At 52.0% G+C, this 20,496-nt stretch overlaps 1 protein-coding gene across 21 annotated transcripts in view; it reads left to right on the forward strand.

Moving 5' to 3' along the window:
* The window catches only part of LOC107142580, a 44,399-nt gene that overhangs the window by 970 nt on the left and 22,933 nt on the right, over positions 1-20,496 (forward strand). For 3 of the 21 annotated variants that reach the window (XR_007350631.1, XR_007350627.1, XR_007350629.1), the window contains exons 2-4: positions 10,024-10,131; positions 12,711-14,505; positions 15,208-17,090. Coding sequence is in view for 1 of the 21 variants with exons in the window: in XM_048811782.1 (XP_048667739.1) it covers positions 13,450-13,454; positions 16,933-17,090 (163 nt within the window). In the remaining 20 variants the exon portion in view is untranslated. Of the gene's footprint in view, positions 1-5,810; positions 8,110-10,023; positions 10,663-12,084; positions 12,168-12,710; positions 14,506-15,207; positions 20,252-20,496 lie in introns of those variants that run through there. The other 18 variants (XR_007350633.1, XR_007350639.1, XR_007350637.1 and 15 more) reach the window with 18 other exon arrangements.

A 20,496-nucleotide genomic window follows, 5' to 3' on the forward strand; every position in this document is an offset into this window, starting at 1 on the left:
ATGCCCAAAGCCCGTGGGAGCTTTTGAAGGCCAACCCTGAAATGATGGAAAGTGGCTGAGGGGTGTCTGGCTGAGGCCTCCCCAGGCTGTAGCCTCTAGGGCCAAGGGGCTAATCTCTGGACTTAGCGATACAGGAGTGCAGGACCTCAGGGCCGGATGTGGGGAAACCATGGAGGGCTTCAGGGGATAAAGTAGTGAGGCCAGGACTCTCGGAGGAAGGCTGAAATCCTGTGATGGGCTCCGTGGGAGGCTGGGCTGAGCAGAGGCTTAGGACTGGGACTCAGGGTCACACAGGCGACATCCCGGCGGGCTCCTCAGATCACACACTGACCACATCCAGGCCCAAATGCAGCACAGTCCTCCTGCGTCAGGGTGTCCAGCACCCTCACCTTCTTACTTCTGGCCTTATGTAACTGTCCTGAAGGAGGCTCTGGAATCCGGTTGAATGGGCCCAATTCTGGCTTGTTTACCTATCAGAAGAGTGACCCTGGGCAAGCCACTTGCCATCTCTGAGCCTCACCTTCTTCCTCTGTGAAATGGGTGCAGTCCTGGTTCTGACCTCACATGGCTCTTAGGAACAGTGAAGGACTTATGCCCCTAAGGAGCAGGGACTGGTGTGACAGTACAGTTAGACCCCGTTCCTTTTACAGAGCAAGGTAATGTTAGCTATGTTTACAGAGAAGAGGGTAAGAGCCAGGCAGGGAGTATCCAGAGCTGCTCAAGAGAGGCCAGGCTCAGGGAGGAGGTAAGATGGATATGAAATCAGAGGTGAGGGGCCAAGGTCCAGCCTGAGGTCCTTAAGGGTTGGTGGGGCCTACTTGCTTGTATGCATAAGGTGTTGTGTGGGTCAGGGGTCTCCCAGGTGCAGGGGTCTGAGCTACTGCATGCTCATCTGCTGATGGATGTCAGGTAGCCTCGGGATCTTTAGTGCAGGCTCCCAGGCATTCCCAGGTTTGGGGAAGTTTTAGGAACAATGGGCTATAAGCAGACTGGGACCCTCCCGGAGAGCTGTGAAGCCACAGAGGGGAAACTTAGCTCTAGGCCATGCAGTGAGCTTATGGCTGAGTTGGAACAGAACCTGCATCTCTGCCCAACTATGGGCTCCTTAAGATGGTACAAATAAGGACAGTTATATTGCTTTCATTTGTAGAGTGCTTACAAGGTCTAGTAACTACCTAACACCATTATATAAAAGAATGAATTCAATCCTCAAAAGACCCTGTGAGCTAGAAGCAAGTGTCCCTGATGCAAAGATTAGACACCAGAGGCACAGAAGCTTAATAAATGGTGAAGCTTGGACACTGTGTGTGTACTGGCTGCCCTGGGCTGCTGTACCCCCCCCCAACCCCCAGGAGTCTCTAACCTCCTGCCCTAACCCTTGGCCACCCCAACAATCCTGAGAAACCTCCCATCTGCCTTTTGGAAGCAAATAGAATATGTATGGAGGACTTCCCAGGAGACAAGTACTGGGCAGAATCACTTGAATTGTCATTTAGTTCTCCCAGGATGACTGTGAGGCAGGAAGCAGCATGATCCCATCCTCCCCCGTTTATAGAAAAAGAAAACACTGCAGCTCACCTGAGGCCATGCAGCTAAAAAGTTGTCCAGGGGGATCTGACCCCAGCCTGTGCAGCCCTAACCACACACTCTCAGCCCCTCTGTGAGCTAAGAGGAGGAATCCATCTTGAGGACACTGAAGCAAGGAGGAGCTGCCCCAGGGCTTGACCCACATCTCCTGGTTCTGAGGCCCCTGTTCTCCCTTCAGCCACAATGCAGCCCCTGGAGAGAGAGGAGTCGAGTCAGCCCTTTCTGGAGAAGAGCAAACATAGAGCCCTGCAAAATAGGAAGTTCTAGGCCGCAGCCACCACTGACCCATGTGGCTGTGCCAAACTCCCTGGGTGAGCCTCAGGGGCTCCCTAGATGGTCTCTGAGGTCCTCACTGCTGAGCTGTGCTGGGGCCCTGCCTCCTTCTGCAATTCTGCCATTAAGCAGGGCCTTGGGCTGGTTCAGAGCCACAGTAAAGGCTATTTCCAGTGGAATGTCCAGGTTTCTTGAAGTATGTTGTTGTCTAGTAAACAATGAAAGGGATGAGGCTGGATGTACTTCAGTGGCAGAACACTTGCCTGGCATGCAAGAGGCTCAGGGTTCCAAACCCAACACCACAAGAAAAAAAAAAAAAAGGAAAGAAGGAATGGAAATTAAACTGTGTGTGTTCTGCAGGATGCTGTGCTCTTGTCCATGTGCGTATCTAGATGCAGAGCTCTGGAAATCACAGGCCCCAGAGTGGGAGTGGGCATTGCCCATGTGGCCTTCCCTAGCCCACCAGAATACATTTGCTGCAGTCCAATCAGAGGTACCCAGGGGATGGAGCTGCAGGAATTTGGGGGAAAGAGTCCACCGTGGCTGCCGCCTGCTAACAGCCTGTCTAGACAGGCCCCACGGGGCTCCGGTTCTCACCACACGTTGTAAGAGCACCAAGGCCCATCCCCTCCCTGCTTACAAAAGAGGCTTCTTGGCGGCAATGCTTCACCACCGAGACCTTTTCTCCAATTCAAAACATGCCTTAATGCACAGCAAGGATCCCCCACTCTCCTAGGCCCCCAGAGCCCAGCTTATTCAGCCCCTTTTTGTTTAGCTGAAGAGATGGAGGTTGATCCCCCCAGAACCAGGGGCTGTTGTGGGTTGGGGAATCCTGTGTCCACCAGATGAGAGGGCAGAGGGGATTCAGCGAGCTCTGAAGTGGGGCTAAGATGCTGTCGGCGCCTGCTAGGAGATAGGGTTCCATCCTGCCTCTGCCTTGAAGCCGCTGTGGGACCTTGGGCCACCTGAGCTCTCTGTGCCTCAGTTGCCTCATCTGTAAAATAGAGATGATAAGACGACCTGTCTGGCTAGCTTACTGAGTGGTTTGGATTAAATGAGATGAAACTTGTGAAACCCTTAGAACAACGATTGGCACAGTCGGCACTCATCAGCTTGGGCTGCCCCTCCCCCAGGTTATTGGAGACTTGAAGGGACAGCAGGTTAGATCAAGACTGGGGGAAGCCACCCCACCCTGGTACCTCCCCAAAAGTCCTCATCAGCCACAAGCCAAGGCTTCTCCTTAAAGACCCCTCCCCAGGCCCAAGCTGCGCTTCCATTGTGTGGGACCCACAGGCTTAACAGGTGCTCTAGCCAGGCACAGGGGCATACTCCGCAATGCCAAGGACTCCAAAGGCTGAGGCAGGAGGATGGCAAGTTTGAGGTCAGCCTCAGCAATCTAAGGAGGACCTCAACAACTGAAGGAAACCCTGTCTCAAAATAGAAAGGGCTGGGAATATAGCTCAGTGGTAAAGCACCCCTGGATCCATCCCTGGTACCCAAACAAAACAAAACTGCTCCACTGCCACTAGCTGTCACCCATCCTCTCCTCCTCCTCTTCCTCCAGGGAAATGAGGATGGGAGAAAGTGTCCAGAATGAGGCTGCTGGCATCTACAGAGGCTATGACACCGTAGCTGCACGGCTGGGCTTAGTCAGCCTTCTCAGGCCTACTAGGCCTCAGGCATGTGGCCCAGTGTGCTAAGACCTGGATCAGGCCCTGCGACCAGCACACTGGGGGTGCACCCCAACCCACTGATCCCCTCAGGCTCAGATACCCAGTGTTGGTGATGGAAAGGAAACAGTTCAGGTGAAGGTGGTGGGTAGCAAGGGCGTGCTCTGGACAGACAGACAGGAGGAGAGAGAGCTCTGGGTGCAGAGGACTGAGAGCATCTTCAGAAGATAGGAGCCCATCTGGCTGGAGTTGAGGGTTGATCTAGAAGCTCAGTGAGGGAGGGGACTGGCAAAGTGGAGAGGGCCTGAGCTGCCGAGTGGCTTTGGCATCAAAACCACAGCCACACAGGAGTTGAGAAAGCCCTCTTTGGTATCTGTCCATCCCTTTCTTTAACCTGTTTGTCTCCTCTCCCAAAACACTGTCAGACCAAGAACCCCAGTGCAGGGGAGAGACCTGGGAATCTGGGCATCAAGTAATTCTCCAGTGTCAGATAATGGGGAGAAGAGACTTCATGGTGGGATTAGGAGGGACAGGAAGCCTAAGAGCTGCAGTCACCATTTTCAGACCTCTCCAGAACCTTCTGAGGAGCAGGAACTTCTTTGCTGCTCCAGAAGATAGGGTACAAAGCCCCATAAGGACAGATGGCAGCAAGATACTAGGAAGGAGTCTCCAGTTTGGAAATGGTGAGCTCCCCATCACCAGAAGTGTGCAAGATTAGCAGGAGTGACATAGAGAGAAGTTAGGTATCAGAAGCTTCTGGCTTTTCCCACCAGCAGCCTGGTTCATATGCCAACTCTAGCTGCCATCACAGAAATGAACCTCTCCCCTTCCCATAGCTGCCTGCATGTCAGATTCCAGCCAGACATGACATCAGCTCTGCCCTGACTTTGCAAAAGGGCCTCTTGGGAACTCTGCCTCCCATTTCCTTTCATCCCACTGCTGCCTTCTGCCCTTCCCAGGGGATCCCAGGCCTGGCCAGAGAGACCTGGAGCCTGGTTGTGAGACAGAGGTCCCTGGGGAACATTCAGCCAATGGCCTTCCACCCTGCAGGAATGAGACGGAGGGGGCCAGGGTCCCTGGGAGTCCTGTTCACACGCTCCCGAGAGTCTGCATGGAAATTCCAGGAGAGTCACAGGAAAACTTCTGATTTAGAACCAAGATGCTTTATTTATTTTTTTTTCCTTTTTCCTCTTCTGCTCCATCCTTTCCCCCAGTGGTGGCTGGGGGTGTCGCCTGAAGCTGGAAAAGGAAATCAAGCATCCTTGCTGGGCTGAGTCACAGAAGACAGTGGAGAGAGATAAAGGCTGGGGGCGGGGGGCGGGGGGAGGACAGAGCAAACTGGGGGCATCCTTCTACCTTGCAGGACTTGGAGAGGTGAACAGTCATGTGAGAGAAGTCAAAAGCTAGCCAGGCCTGCTATGGGTCCTGGGGCATTGCACACGAACATTGACCAGGCCAGTAGGCATCCCTAGCTAATGACCAGAGCTACCTGATCCCAGGTTCAAGCTGGGCTTAGAGATTCAGCCCAGGGGCTCGTAGAATAAAGACAGAAGGGTTTCAGGATTGGAGATTCCAGGAACCTTGGGCAATGCGTCCCCAACTCACATCAAACATGAAACTAAAGCACACTGTCTCCATCTTATCCACCCTGGTGACCTGGTGTGGCACATGCTTAATAAACATTCCTGATGTCCAATCCTAAACTCTTAGCATCTTTGTCCTTTTGGAGGGCAAAGGATCTGAAAGTGCATCAGAGTCTCTGTCCTTGTGTCAGATGCAGAAACTGAGGCCCAATGATAGAGAGAGGGAGAGACTGGTCCAAGGTCACCCTACCTTAGCATCTTTGAGGCTTCTTTGTTTTCTAGCAAAGATGGAGACTATGATATGTTCCTCACAGCCAAGGGCAGTGGGGACAGAGGAGAGGCAGGGACCCAGGAGGGATCTCTCTGTCTCTAAGGGGTAGTGGGAAGATGACAGCCTATATTGGCTTCTTGCTGCTCTGCCTAAGGAGTCCCCTTTGTGTGGCCAGAGATGGTCCCCAAGATGGTCTGGCAGCTGCATATAGGAGTCCTCCTGTAGAGAAAAGAGCCCAAATGCTGAGAGGGACTTTATTCCTGGCTCTTCCTCAATTCTCTATATGACCTTGAGCACAACCTTGAACATGAGGTCCCCTTGGCCTCAATGTATCCAGCGGCAGGCTGGACCCAACCAATTGGAGAAGTCAGGGATTCCATCTTCAGTCCCCCATGGGGCCTCCTCCCTGTCTCTGTTTCATCTTAGATTTTACCCACCCCACTTGGAGCAGAAAGTGGACCAGGGGCAAGAAGAAAACAGCAGCCAATGAATTATGCCCACGTTTTACTTCAATGAAATTCTATGAATTTCCTGAAATTCCCTGAGAGAGAGAGAAAAAAAGCCAGGAAGGCCTTTAAGATCATCCCAGTGAAGGAAGATGAGACCCAGGAGGGTCAGCAAATTGTTTGGGGTCATGCAGCAAGTCATGTGCAAACCGGAAGTAGACAGTGGGTCTCCTGACTCCCAGATCAGTGCTCTTTCAACTGACCATCCTGCACTTCAAAATGACAGGCACAAAAGCCATCCTCCTATGGACCCAGCCATCCATTCACCTGGAGCACTCAAAGTCTCAGGCAGGGAGCCTGCAATCCTTCCTCTGAGATTCAGTGTTCTCTTCCATAAAGCAGGGAGGTGGGATGGAGCACATGTCTCTAGGAGCCTGTACCAGCAGGACCCCAGGGCTTTCCTGGGTGGCCCCCGCTACCCCCACCTCTGCCCTTTTCTCAGAGATTGTACAGGACCTAGGCGAGGAAATCCCACCCAGAAATGCCCCCATCCAGTCCTGTCCCACCCCAGACCCCACGGCTGGGCTTCATCCAGAATTAGAGGCTCCAGCTCAGCTTCCCTCTGAAGATCTGGATTTTTCTTACCATAAAAGGGCAAGAGTGCCTCTCTTGGTCCCTGCCGCCAGCCCTGCTGGGGGAAAGGCTGAACTATTTTTAGAAAACCCAAGGGTTTGCTCCTGAAGTCAGGATGGAGCTTGTCTGCTTCTGCACCCCGGAGCCCCTTCCCATCTCTCCCTCCCTCCTCCTCCCATCCTCTCTCTTCTGTGCGTCTTCCTCTCACCCTCTTGCTCTCAATCTCCATCAATGTCTCTCCCTTTGTCTTTCTCTCCCTCCCACCTCACATCTCTTTTCTCTTCCTTCCCCCTCCCTTATCCCTGTCCCCCAAATCTCTTCATACCCAGTTTCCCTCCCCCATCTCTCTCCCTCAGATCTTTGTGGTGATTGGAGAAAGTAACACATCTGCGCCCCCACCCCCTTCTGAAAAACTATTTACAACATCAATTCCAAACATCCGCCATCTGGTTCTAGGAAGGGCCAAAAGTTATTTGGAGAAGGAAGTCACGATTATTCCATCTTCAAGGCCACAGGAACTTAAGGCCCTCTTCTCTCCCACCTTCCTCCATGGGCCCCTGTGTTATTATCTGATGAATTATGCCCCCTTAGGGAGGCAGGACCTTGGCTGGGGTACCAGCTGGGCCTTTGGTAGCATGCATTGCTTTGAACTTATTGCTTCTTCTCTTTGTGCCCCTGCTTCCTTGTGCAAACAGTAAGTTTAAAAACAAGGATCCTTCTAGTACTAACGCTCCGAGACTTCAGGTCCTGCTGCAGAAAATCCTCCTGATCCAGGTCATAGAGGCCAGTTTGGGGCTTAGCAGTAAGGAGTGGGTTGAGGGTGGGAGTCTCCCTGGGAGGCCCTGTATACTGTGAGGTCCAGTACTCTCCCTACCACATCACATGCATGTGGATCCCAGGGCCCAAAGAGTGGAAGACCCTTGTCCCTGGTCACACAGCAAATATATCTACAGGATGCCTGGTGCTTCACCCGCTGCTTTTCCCATGCAACTTGTATCAGGAGAAACTGTTGGTTTTATTATCCCAAAAGCATCACATGTCGCTGAAACCCTTGAGGCCCCTGTTCTTTGCAAAGACTCAGGACAGAAGGCAGAACCAATGCCTTTATTGTGGTAGTGGTTTTTGTTGCTTGTTTTTTTAACGCATGCACCCCAGGCAAGAAAAAGATACTGGGGAAAGAGGCAGAGGAGTGACCAAAATAAGAAGCCTCCTTGCTTTTAGTGACATGTGGTCTTCACCAGGGCCCAAGTGGTTTTTACTTAGACAAAGTGCTTTCTCTGTTCACAATCTCCCACCACAAAGACCAACACACACCTGGAAAATGACATGAGATCCTGACTCAGGTTATTCCTCTAAAAATGGTGCCATGAATAATCTGGGTCTGCAGGGGAGCCATGGAAGTACCTGTTGGGCTGCCTGATACTGACATTCCCCTTGTCACCTTGAGCAAGTGCTGTAACTTCTGAGAGCCTCAATTTCCTCATCTGGAAAATGGGGATGAAGAGCAATACCTAAGTCATAAATGATCACGAGGATCAGCTACAAATACTTTGACAAGGGGGAGCTGCCTCCAAAGCCCAGATGCTGTTAGCTACTCTTAGGACTGAGCAGATCCCAAAGTGCCTGGCGCACAGGAAGACAGATAGGTGAGAACTCCTATCCTCCCACGCTTCCCCAGTTTTTGCCCTCACTGGAAGGCCAGGGTGACAGCAACCATAGGAATCCTGGTCTGCAGGCCCCTCCCACGGTGGGCTGAGCTACTGGAGGTAGGCCCCAGGGCCCTAGGCCAGGCAAGCCTGGGGCCCCTTTTCTTCCCTCTTTTCCCTGTGGGTTTGTTTCGGCCTCATACCCCTTTCCCAGGGCTTGCTGAAACGTCCTGGAGCTCCCCTCCCTGGGGAGGAAGTGGGGAGCGTGTGAGACTGGTGAACTCTGTGGGGGTGCCCTGGGAATAGAGGCCCAAGGAAGCCATGCACAGAGGGGACAGAAGGAGGGCTCCTGGCTCCCACAGCCAGCTTCCACATCTGCCCTGGATGCCAGCTGAACCTCCACCCTCCTCCTGGCTGCCCGTGCTAACAGGGGCAACTGTGACCATGTATCTGGGCTTACTGTGTGCATGGGTCTGTGCTTGCACTCGCATCTGCCTCACTTGACCATCACAAACAAGGTGGTGAGGTCAAAGCCAAAGTTCAGAGAAGTGAAGACACTGGTCACACAGCTTGTAAGGGCCAGAGGTGAGATGCAAAGACAGGGACCCGATGTCTTCATTTTTTCCAAACATATGGCAAAAACCTGGGCTCTACAGCCCAGGGCGGGAAAAGGTTGTAGGGATGTGTGCCTGTGTGAGGAGCTGGGGACGGGAGTTGTGGCAAGGAAGCCTCTCTGGGAACAACCAGGTTCATGAGCATGCTTCACGGGCTCACGCAGAGCCCTGGCCTCAGCCCTCTCCCCACAGCGGTGCCATCTGGCCCACAGATGTGGCCCATTCCCAGCCCCTCATGTTTCTTGGAAATTAACAAGGCCAGGAGAGGCCACTGGGCTTTTGCAATGACCATTACGATGTGAGCTTTGTTTTGTGGTCATCCAGCTGGCTCCTGCCCATGCTCAAGGGACAGCCGAATTGAGCATGCAGAGCCTGGGTCCAAGTCTGCCTCTGACACTGGTCGGCAGATGACCCTGAGTAAACCATACTGCCTCTTTGAACTCACCCCTGGCAGTGTCTGTGAGCGTTCTGACTGACGGGGGAGTATCTCCCAAGCTGCAAGCCTGGTACTGTTGGAAAGGGTCACAGGTCTAGCTTAGCCCCAGATTTCAATCTACCGCTGTCTGGCTCCTTTCCTATGTGTGGGGCTGGAAGTGTGGCTGCTGGTCAGAAGTGCCTGTGGGAAATTTCCTTCCAGACCAGTGCTTTTGCTGATGGAGTCTGACTGTGCTAGAAGGAAAGGTAACTCCTCTAGTCATGAACCTAAAAGTTTCTCTGAAGACCCTCTTTCAAAGCCAGGTAGGGCTGGGCATGTGGCTCAGTGGTAAGGTATATGTGCTGTATGTGCAAGGCTCTGGGTTCAATCCCTGGCACTGCAAAACATTTTTAAAAAGAAGAAGAAAACCAAAGCTAGGCGGCAAAGCAGGGAAACTGGAGCCCTTGGGGCCTGAAAACTCTATAGGGGATTGAGCCCAAGACTTGTATGTGTGTGTGTGTGTGTGTGTGTGTGTGTGCGCGCGCGCGCACGCATGCACGCCCGAGCACATGTGCACGGGGTGGGGGGGCAGGTGGGTGGGGGGTCGGGGGAGGCTCTCTATCACTAAGCCACATCCCAGCCCTTTTAGTTTTTTATTTTGAGACAGGGACTCACTAAGTTTCTGAGGCTGGCCTTGAACTTGTGATCCTCCTGCATCAGTTTCCCCAGTGGCTGGGATTACAGGTATGCACTACCACAAGTGGCTAGCTCAAGACTTCTGAGCTGGTGATAGCCAAGGCAGCCTGATCAGGAACTTGGGAGGCCATGACTCTGGCCAGAAGGCAGTTGGCATGCCTCTGACAGGTGGGGTATTTGTTTCTTTAGACAAGGCACTGGCTGTACCACCCTGGCACTAGACAACCAAGAACCCCAGAGAGGGAGCCTCCTGGAGACCAGAGGAGGCAGGCGGCAGGCAGCCCTGGCAGCAGAACTGTGAGTATTCCCCCTCCATTCATCCACACACCCCGCTCAGCAGGCAGCACCTGGAGTAACCGGGACCCTTGGGAAAAGGCCCCATCCTGCCATCATGATCCAGAAGCCAGGCCTCAGAATGCTAACGAGCAGCCAGGCACAGTCGTACACGCCTGTAATCCCAGTGACTGGGGAGACTGAGGCAGGAGAATTGCGAGTTCAAGGCCAGACTCAGCAACTCAGTGAGATCCTGTCTCAAAATAAAAAAATGAAAAGGGCTGGGGATGTGGCTTGCTGGGTTCAGTCCCCAGTACCAGGGGAAAAAAAAAAATGCTGAAGAGAACTTGGTCAAAGGAAAGTCCCTGCAGATGAGTGGCACTGAGGGTCATTCAGGGCTGTTAGGGTCTGGGTTAAAGGTGAAAAGAAATGAAACCAAAGAAGGGAAAATCAACCAGGAGCCAAGAAATCATCCCACCCCACTTTCCCTACAAAATAGCCACACAAAGCCCATGTGACAGGATGGCCAAGAGAATCAAAGACATAAGACCAGTAGTAACCTTGCCTAGAAAGAAATGAACAGAGTCAGAATCCAGAGGCAGGACAGTCACTGAGCCTCTCTGAGTCTCGTTCTAACCAACCAGGTCATCTGGCTTTGGGAGCCCTCCTGTGGGCAGGCTGTCCCAAGTGGGCAACCGTTAGCATACAGTGAAGCGCAGGACAGGTGGCAGCCATTTCTACCACTGATCATATTCTTCCCATGCTTGCCAATTGCTGAAGACACTTCCACGCTCACAGCAGGATGGGAATGGGCAAGGTGAGGTGCCAGCTCTGTAAGACTGGAGGGGAAACTGAGGCCCGGGAGGTGAAGGAACCCACTCAGAGTTGCACAGAGAGTTACAGAGGGGAATTCTGGCACCAGATCTCATGTGAATGGGAAAATGGGGAGAAGATTTACCCCCATCTGGCTCCTTTCCTATGTGAGAGGAAAGGGGAGTGGAGGGAAGAGAGAAGGAAGCTGCGCTCCAGCAAGGAACTGACACCTGGGAAGGGGGACAAAGGGACAAAGCCCAGGCCTGTCTTACATAACACAGTCAACCAACCTGTTCACCCTGCACGCTCCATACGTGTGTGCAAACGTGCACCCCAGCACAGCGGGCACCCAGTCCTCCCGCTAACAAATGAGTCACAGAGACTGGGTCTAAACAAATTGGATTAGAATGGCTGCAGGCGCCTGCCCCACCCCCACCCAACACCCACTGTCCAGCTCCAACACTAAGCAGGCCTGCAGGACTGCCAGCTGTGGTCTCTCAGCCACACTGACAGCCAGTCCCCGGCCCCCAAGCCCCACCTCCAACCCTCGGGAAGGGGTCCTAGAGGATGCCAGGATGATGGATGGGGTGAGGGAGGTTCCAAGGCCGCCTCAAGAGCACACAGGAAGTCAGCGCTTGTGTGAGGCACATTTCCGAGCTGTTCCCAGAAGCCCACCCCCACCCCCTCAGCCTCCCTCTTTCTAGCCTCTCCCACCGTCGGTGCTGCCTGGCTGGGACTTGGGACCAGCCTGAGGCTCCAAGTAGAACCCAGAATCCAGGCTCTGAGCACAGGTACCTGTCACCTCTCTGTCCCACAGCTGGGCTGAGCGGGAAGTGGTCAGCTCAGGAGGCCATTCTGACCATCTGGGATGACACTGTGCCACGGGCACTGTAGAAGAAAGAAAAACTTGTGAGACAAGGCTATCTTTTTTTTTCAGGGTGAGTGTCAGGGTACTTGGAATTGAGCCCAGGGGCACTTTATGCCTGTGCTATATATTCCCAACCCTTTTTAATTTTTATTTTTTATTTTGAGACTTCGTTGCCACACAAGACAAGGCCATCTTAAGGGTGGCACCTGACTGCTTTTTCATGGATTTTTTTTTTCTAGAACCAGGGATTGAACCCAGGGGTGCCTAACCACATCCCCATTTTTATTTTAATTTAGAGACAGGGCCTCGCTAAGTTGCTGAGACTGCCTTTGAACTTGCCATCCTCCTGCCTCAGCTGTCCAAGCTGCTAGGATTACAGGTGGGCACCAGTGCCCCTGGCTTTCATGGGTTGTGTTTTTTAATCCTGAGAATGTGCCTTGGAGTTAGGGGATTGTGCCCATGGTGCAGGTTGACCTGTGAAGCTTTTTAATCCAATGATTCCACAGAACCCCTTTCTGAGCCCTGACTCTGTGCCAGGCACTATGTGATGTGCCAAGAACACCAAGATGAATGACCTTGTAGCTCCTGTTCCTGTTGCTTAAAGGAATTGTCCCCCTTGGGCTTGGTCACTAGGCATTCGGGTCTTCCAGGGGAGTGGCTCCAGTGTAATCTCTTTTCATACAGCACCTATAAGTGGCTGCATGTTTCCACCAAGAGGAATCTCAGCCCATTCAGAACCAGACCCTGATATCAGATAGTCCCAAGTTGGAAGGCTGTCTCACACCTTGTCAGCTGGATAGCTATTGTCAAATGACTTGGCCTCTCCGAGTCTGTTTTCTTTTCTGCAAAATAGGGATTCAAAAGCTCCCACCCCATAGGGCTGATGGGATTTATTTTTATTTTCCATACTCCCATTTGACAGAAGGAGAAACAGATATATGGAGAAGAAAGGGCTTAGCAGGTCACACTGAGTCAAGTCAGGACCAGGTAGGTCCCCTCCTCTCTGGATGATTCTCTTCCACCATCCCTTATCCCCATATGAATCCTCCCACCCACTCTCCCCAAGCAGCCAGAGGCCAAGACAGTTTGGTTTATACAGGTGATAACTGGGGCAAGTCCTGGATTCTGCTCTGCCCTCCATAGCAGCATAGTTCCAGGTGACCAGCGGTGTCCTGCAGCCCTTTGCCTGGTGGTGGAGGTGGGGAGGGCTGGGCAGGCTCCCAGCCCAGACCAGCCAGGCCATATAAGGAAGGAGCCCTGGTCAGCCTCCTCGCCGAGGCCTGGTGAGAAAACCCAGACAGCCACTGTTTATTTTCTCCCTCCCAGCCTCCCCTTCACCCACCCTTCCCCAGAGCCTTCCAACAGCCCGCCGACCAAGTTTCCCCCAACCCAGAGACGTTTCCTGGAGACTTCAAGAAAGGGAGGGGAAACAGTGTGTTCTCCTGGGAGCAGACCCCCAAGTTACCCACAGCCAGCACTGAAAGCCACCAGGTAAAACTCTTGACACCACCTGGCTCAGTCACCTCCTTTAACAGAAGGGGAAAGAGCGCCACAGAGAGGAGAGGGGCCTGGCGTGAAGTCACTTGCCAACTGGTGACAGAACCAAGACTCCCAAACGGCTTCCCCCATCTCCCCTGGGATCCAGTGTGAAGGAGCCTTTCATGGGGTAAGTGAAATAGGGGCCAGAGAGCCCCTTCTCAGGGAGGCCCTCGCTTGAAGGAAACAGGGTATGGGACAAGTGCTGCCTGCCAGCCCAGCAAGTGGGCAAGACTCAAAGGAAGTGTTCCAGGGGCCAGAGAGCCAGGAGGAAGGACACCCTGCCTGGACCTCTGCCCCTCCCCCCAGCTCAGCAGTACCACCTCCTCCTCCAGGAAGCCTGCCCAGCTCCCCCAGGGATTGGAGCCTCTTTGTCCTCTAAGCCCTTGGCAGTCCTTTCATGGGGTCTTTCTTGGCCCTCTTAGGTCTGCCTTCCTCTCTCTCAGCCTGACTTTGCCACACTAGGGCAAGGACTGTGTCAGATTTGGTCCCATCTCCCTCTGCATGTAAATGAGGCACTTGCTCTGCTGTGTGAACAGATGTGGTGATGAGATCTTGTCCCAAAACCAGAGACTGGGACACTGGTCAAGAGATGAGACATCTGTATAGAGGTCAACAGTGAGGGACCTGGGGTTGGCTGTTCTGAGTGAGGAATCCCAGTGCAGGTCTTTGCTCTCTGCCTTTGGAAAATTCCATTCCCATGGAGCCTCAGGGTGTCCACAAGGATTTGCACAATTAAAGCATTTCAATAAATGACCATTCTTATTATAGTCATCATCAACATGATTGTCCTAGATGCAAAGGGAAAGATCTAGGCAGCCTCTAGCCTGGGGAAGGACAGACCCAAGGGCCCATCGGAGATGGAAGCAAAGACCTCCTGTGCCAAAGGCTGCATCTCAGCCCCCTGCCCGGGCACCAGTCTCTCCCAGAGAAGCATGGGACCTCCTACTGCTGGTTCCTGCCTCTCATCCCAGGAGACCTGCTGTCTTGGATGTGTCTTTCACCCACAGGGTGAGGTTGAAACGGCCCCTCCCCAGGTGCAGTTCAGGCTCTGCAACCCTAGAATTGTTACCTCCCATTCCTGGTCCTCCAGCGGAGGTGGACCTCACCAGCTGTCTGAAGATCAAAAGGCATCAGGCATCATTTCCCACACTCAGCCATTCCCATGCTCATTTTATTTTGTAAGTTGAGTCCTTTTTTTTTTTGTACTGGGGATTTAACCCAGGGGCACTGGACCACCGAGCCACCTCCCCAGCCCTATTTTGTATTTTATTGAGAGACAGGGTCTCACTGAGTTGCTTAGTGCCTCACTCTTGCTGAGGCTGTCTTTGAACTCACCATCCTCCTGTCTCAGCCTCCCTAGCTATTGGGATTCTAGGCCAGCGCCAGTCCTTTGGAATGCTAAAGTAGAAACAGTTGCTTAAATGGTAAATACTTAAATGAAACACTGTAACACTGTCCATAGTTAAAAATAAATACAATGAAAATGAAACAACATTGTTAACACTTTAACCTGAAACTGTGGCTGGTCAGGCCCTGGGCCTGAAGCCAGGTGGGTGATAAGCAGGACTCAGGAAGGTGTCCCAGGCAGGACAGCACCGAATGGAGAATTTTCTCCCCCTGATACATTGAAGGACTGAAAGCAAATCAACGTGGAACAACTGAGTCAGTACTGAGGCCACCAATTCCCAGAATCACTCACTCTACTCCTGCCCTTGGAGGCCAACGGTGGTGCAGAGGAGTAGGCTTTGGCAGCAGTCACCCAGGGACGGTGGGGATTCCTTCTCAGCTTGACTCATGGGAGTGAAGCTGCACTTTTTTAGGATAATCATCTGGCTCTCACTGAGATCTCCCTTGGTCAGGCTAAACACCTCCCCTCCCAGGGAACAGGAGCTGTGGGGTATGGAGCAGACAGGCCGTCCCTGACCCCCAAATGAGGCCAGTGTCCCCGTTACCAGCCAGCCAAATGCACTTGGAAAGAAGTTTCTGCAGGAAAATTCCAGATAAGAAGAAGGCAGGGCTGTTCCATTAGCAGACCATCAAAAGTGGCCTGCCCTGAGCAGCAGACCAGAGGACAATGCCCTCCCTCCCCCCAGAGCTCAGATGGGACCTGATGTCAGATTTCTGCTGGAGACAAAGTAAACATGTTTGTTTGTTTTTAATGGAGCCGCATATTTTTTTCTGTTCTCTCCCAGCCCTGAGGAAAGTCTGCTCACCCCCTTCACACATCTCTGAGAGCACATGTCATCTGGCATCAAGGCCACCATAGTCACCATCAGCCAAAGCAGGAGGGTCCTCTGGGGAGCCTGAGAGCTTGGCAGAGCAGGAGGAATAGGGAAGGGCTTCACTCACCTGGAAGTTCTCACCCATGTCAGGCCCAAAGGAGAACATGCATTTAATCAGCCACCACATGACACTCTCTGTAGCCCATCACCCTGGACAAAGCCATCAGCAAGAGCTAGGGACCCCTCAATTAACAAGACATGGGGCACTGTCTTCAGGGAACTGGAAATCTAACCAGGTCAGACACCCAGGCAAATAACTCCCATACTAGAGAGAGCGAGACTGAGGAGATGGTTCATCCACTCAGCCAATGCTATGGGGCATCCACACTGACAGACCCTGATCTCAGGGCTGAGGACAGTTGCCAGGGCTCTTCCCTTGCAGATGGGCCTCACATCCACAAGTGAAAACCACAACTCAAGAGCAGTAAAGGAAAAGAGTGGTCCAGGATAGGGAAGCATGTGAAGCAGGGTGTCCTGAGATCTAAAAAAGTCAGGGACAGCAGCCCGAGGTGGTCATTTTAGTAGAGACAGCACACCAAGAAGATATGGTTGGGGGAGGGAGGGGGACAGCCCAGCACCAGGGCAATGGGGAGCCCCTTCCAGAGTATCAGCCCAGGGAAGATTGAGCACATTTGCATTTTGAAAAGTCACTTTGGGAGGATGGGTAAGAAGAAAGAAGGAGGAGGAAAGGGAAGACAGGTTGGATACAGTGTTTAATGAATAAATGTCAAGTACCAGGATGCTGTTTGATTGGGGTGCATCACACATAAAGATGAGGCATAGGGTCAAAAACAGAGGTCAGCCTACTTGATGATTCCAATTATCGAAATGTCCAGAACAAGCAGATTTATAGAGGCAGAAGATGGTCTACCAAAGGCTGGGGTTGGCTAAGAAAGGGGCTTTCTTTATCTTGGGAGAGGGGGGTTGGTGATGAAATATTCTAAAACGTATTGTGGTGATAGTTACACAACTTTGTGATTAAAAGCCATTTAAGACCAAACGTAATGGCACATGCTTATAATCCCAGTGACTTGGGAGGCCAGAGCAGGAGGATCACAAATTTGAGACCAGTCAGCAATTTAGTGAGACTCTGTCTCAGAACAAAAAAATGAAAGGGGCTGGGGATGTAGCTCGGTGGTAAAGCAGCCTGGGGTTCAATCTCTAGCCCAAAAGGAAAAGAAGAGGAAGGTCGAGGTTTGATCCCAGAGGTCTTCAATGTCAGGCCAAGGACAGGAAACGCTGCTGAGATAGTTCCAGCAGTCCCCGGGGCAGAGCTGGAGGGGTGGAACTGAGGTCCCCTCTCATGCCCCTTCTCCTGTCCAGGGAGGAGTGCCCACCACCGGCCAGCCAAGCGGAGCAGTGCAGCGCCCTGTCCCCCAGCCTGAGGTGCAGTGCTGCATCTCTGGTCAGTTGGGAGTCTGAGATGAAGCACTGTAGCTCGGGAAGGGAGAAGTTGTTCTGCAGCCATCATCCTGGAAGCGGTAAGTGAGGTACCAAGAAGGACAGACGGGGAGTTCACAGAATGCAGACCGTCAGCAGCTGGCAGAGGTGGGGAGGTTCTACCAGTCTCACGATGGGCTTTGTGATTCCAAGCAGGCCCTGCCCCTGTGGACCCAGAATGTCCATCTGTAGCACAAGGTGTTGAGCCACTCCGTGGAGACTGCTATCTAGTAATCTGCCTCCACATCCTCTTTCTGAGCCCACAGCGGACACTGCTAATCCGTCAAGGCAGCCATTCTTGAAGTGTTTGGATATAGCTTTAGAATCCTGCTCAACTGAGACCTGGACAGTCACTCTTAATGATTTGGAGCTGAAACCCATTTATCATGTGTAGATCAGACAATTCCTAAAAACCCTAGAGACACAAGTCCTGGGCTTTGAGTCAAGGTCTTTGCTCTCTGAGCTCCTAATCTTGGATCTGGGCTGTTGCCTAAACGAGTGCAGGCATCTCATAAATGTGTGAGCTCTCCCAGAGGCTTTGGACAAACAATGGCAGCAGAGGAGAGCCACTGGGCTGGCACAATTTTATTTAACCTCCTCCGTAGCTTGGGAGAAGGACCGTGTCACTGGGCCACTTTACAGAGAAGAAAACTGATGCTCTGTTAAACGACTTACCCAAGGTCACACAGACTGTGCTGAGCCGATGTTGTTCCCTCATCTGTCTATCTCCAGATCCACATTCTCACACATCAGTGGTGATTATGGAATCCAGGATTCCATAATGTTCATATGTGTTCATACCTGGGGTAACTTTAGCAAAGACAGACCCAAACACTTGCATGAATCCTTTCCCCTGCTCTCTGATCTCATTTATTTCCTCACTAGGTCCTGTACTATCCCATTTTACAATGAAGGAAAGCCAGGGCTCAGAGGTTAAGTGATTTGCCAGGGGTCATCAGCGAGGAAATTGCCAGAGACTGGGAACTCCATTTGCCCAATTGGTTTAGATTCACCCCTCTGACTGGAGCCTCAGGAATACACGAGACCCATGGAGATCACAGAGGCGGAGGAAGGGGGTTGAGTCTGGGATCCGGGTTGCCAAATGTTTCTGATGGACATAGTCAGTCTGGGTTTGATGACAGGGAAGGTACTTTCCAGGGCACTTGAAGTTCCAGTCACTACTCTTCCCAGAGCAATGGGCTGCATCCTGTGAAACATGGCACCCACACTGACCGCTGCAGCCATGGCTGGATGCGGAAGAAAACCCCAGCTGGCCTGTAGGGACATGGCAGCCTTGGTGCTGAAGGCCGCTCACTCTCTCCCACCTTGTCCTCACGGTCCAGTTTTCCCAGGAATCCCTTGGATGCTAAGATGGGGATTCCTGGAAATACTGTTCTTGAGGTCACGGTTTAGCAGCTGGATTCGCCTCCCTCCCACCCTAGCAGTGCCCCGTGGGATGAGGGTCAAGGAGAAGGTCATGCACTGAAGGTAAGAGGGCTTGTGAACCATGTTCTTGACCTTTAAGTTGCTTTTCTTTCCACTGTGTCCATTTCGTAACATCCCTGTGAGGCTGGATGTGGGAACTTCAGCATTGTCGCACTCTGGAGAAGCTTGTTCCAAGTCACACAGCTGAGCAGTGGTTGAACCAGGACACCAGGAGGCATGAGCTCCTCTCCATCCCTCCCCACCCTCCCCCACTTCCCTGCAGGGCTTGCGATAGGAACGACAGTATCGTATCCACGTTACTGAGAAACTAATACATGCACATGAATTTATTTTAAAAGTTTATTAAATCAATTAGGTAAACTGCAAACCATAAGGCTTAATTTGATTTGGAAAGCAGCCACAGAAAAATGGAAAAAAATTTTAATCAGAGAAAACAAGACTCAGGACGCCCTCTTGTGGTGCTTCTACTCACTGCAGTGCCCTGAGATCATCCTACACAACACCTCTAACCTTGCTACAAGGGTCAGAATTCAGGTATTGTTCTTCCTGCACAAGCACACACATGCGTTACACACACACACATACACACACACACACACACAGATGCCTTCTATCCGAATAATCTCCTTTATCTTTTTGCAGTATTGGGGGTTGAACTAAAGGCCTCACACATGTTAAGCCCTCTACCTACCTACACTAGCTACTCTACACCCTACCACTAAAGCTACTTCCTCAGCCCTTTTCTTCTAAAATTTTGAGAGAGCCTTGCTAATTCTCAGAGTCTGGCCTAGAGCTTGTGCCTCAGCCTCCTGAGTAGCTGGGTTATAGGCATCACCACCATGCGCAGCCCCAATCAGTTGAGCCACTTACATCTTATTAACTACTTTGCTACTTACAAAGCAGCCATCATTTACAGTTCACTTTTTATTCCAATGCCCAGTGTCATCCTCGAAGTTCCACTAAGGTTAGTAGGGTTAGTGAGGTTGAGAGGTAAAGTGACCAGCCCAAGGTCACCCAGACAGCCAAAGGCAGAGAAAGCATAGATTTCAAATTCTGTGGCCTCTGTCACTGTTTTAGCCAAAGCAAAAACTATAAAAATAAAAGAAACTGCCTTCCCCCGCTACGTAGAGGGAATGCTAACTAAATAAATGCCCCAAATCCTAAACTAGAACTTTCCCCAAACTCTTCCTAGTGCTTTTCATGGATTTGGTAGAGATAACTGTCATGGCCCCAGAAACCTCATTTTGGGGTCTGATGGCCACATTCCCAGGGACCAGGTTGTTCCCACAAATATCCCAGGCTGTGTTCCTAACAGGCCATGTTGGAGATCTTCAGGAAGTAAGACTCACACACGGAGACTGAGGCTGCCTGACCATAGGAATATCAGATTTGCTAGTAAAAATAGCAATAATGGCTTCCCCTTTTGACTGTTCATAACTCGCCAGGGACTGAGCCGAACATGTGTGCAAGCCTGGTCTCAGTTCTCCCGGCAGCCCACTGAAGTCAGTTCTACTACTTAATTCATAGACAAGAAATCCAAGGCTGAGAGAGGTCGAGAGATTTAGCAGAGACCACACATGGTGAAGCTGGCATCAAATCAAGTCTGTGTTTCTGCTTTTAACCATGACATGTGGTCCCCCATCCCCACTTGGCCTGGTTGGTGGGGCTCTGTGGTGGGGAGGCTTACCCTTTGCTGAAACCCAAGTGGCCTCTCCTGTGCTATGTGACGATAATAAAGTGCTGAACTCTTGGCTCATTTCCTGTTTCTTCCTGAGAACATGGAAAGACCCTCTTCCTAACAGCCCCAGATAAGGTAATCCCCCACCCGCCACCCAGTGCTTCCTATCATCCACCATTTCCAGAGGCAGCAGAGATAGCAATCAGGGGCCACCTCCAGGCAATCAGATGCCACCACTGTCTAGGAATGTAGGGCTGGGAGAGCATCCCTTGGGGCTCAGCAAGGACCACGGAGCCCTGGCAACCTGGCCATGTGACAGCCCC

This window comes from Marmota marmota, unplaced genomic scaffold (genome assembly GCF_001458135.2).
Source record: "Marmota marmota marmota unplaced genomic scaffold, marMar, whole genome shotgun sequence".
NCBI lineage: Eukaryota > Metazoa > Chordata > Mammalia > Rodentia > Sciuridae > Marmota > Marmota marmota.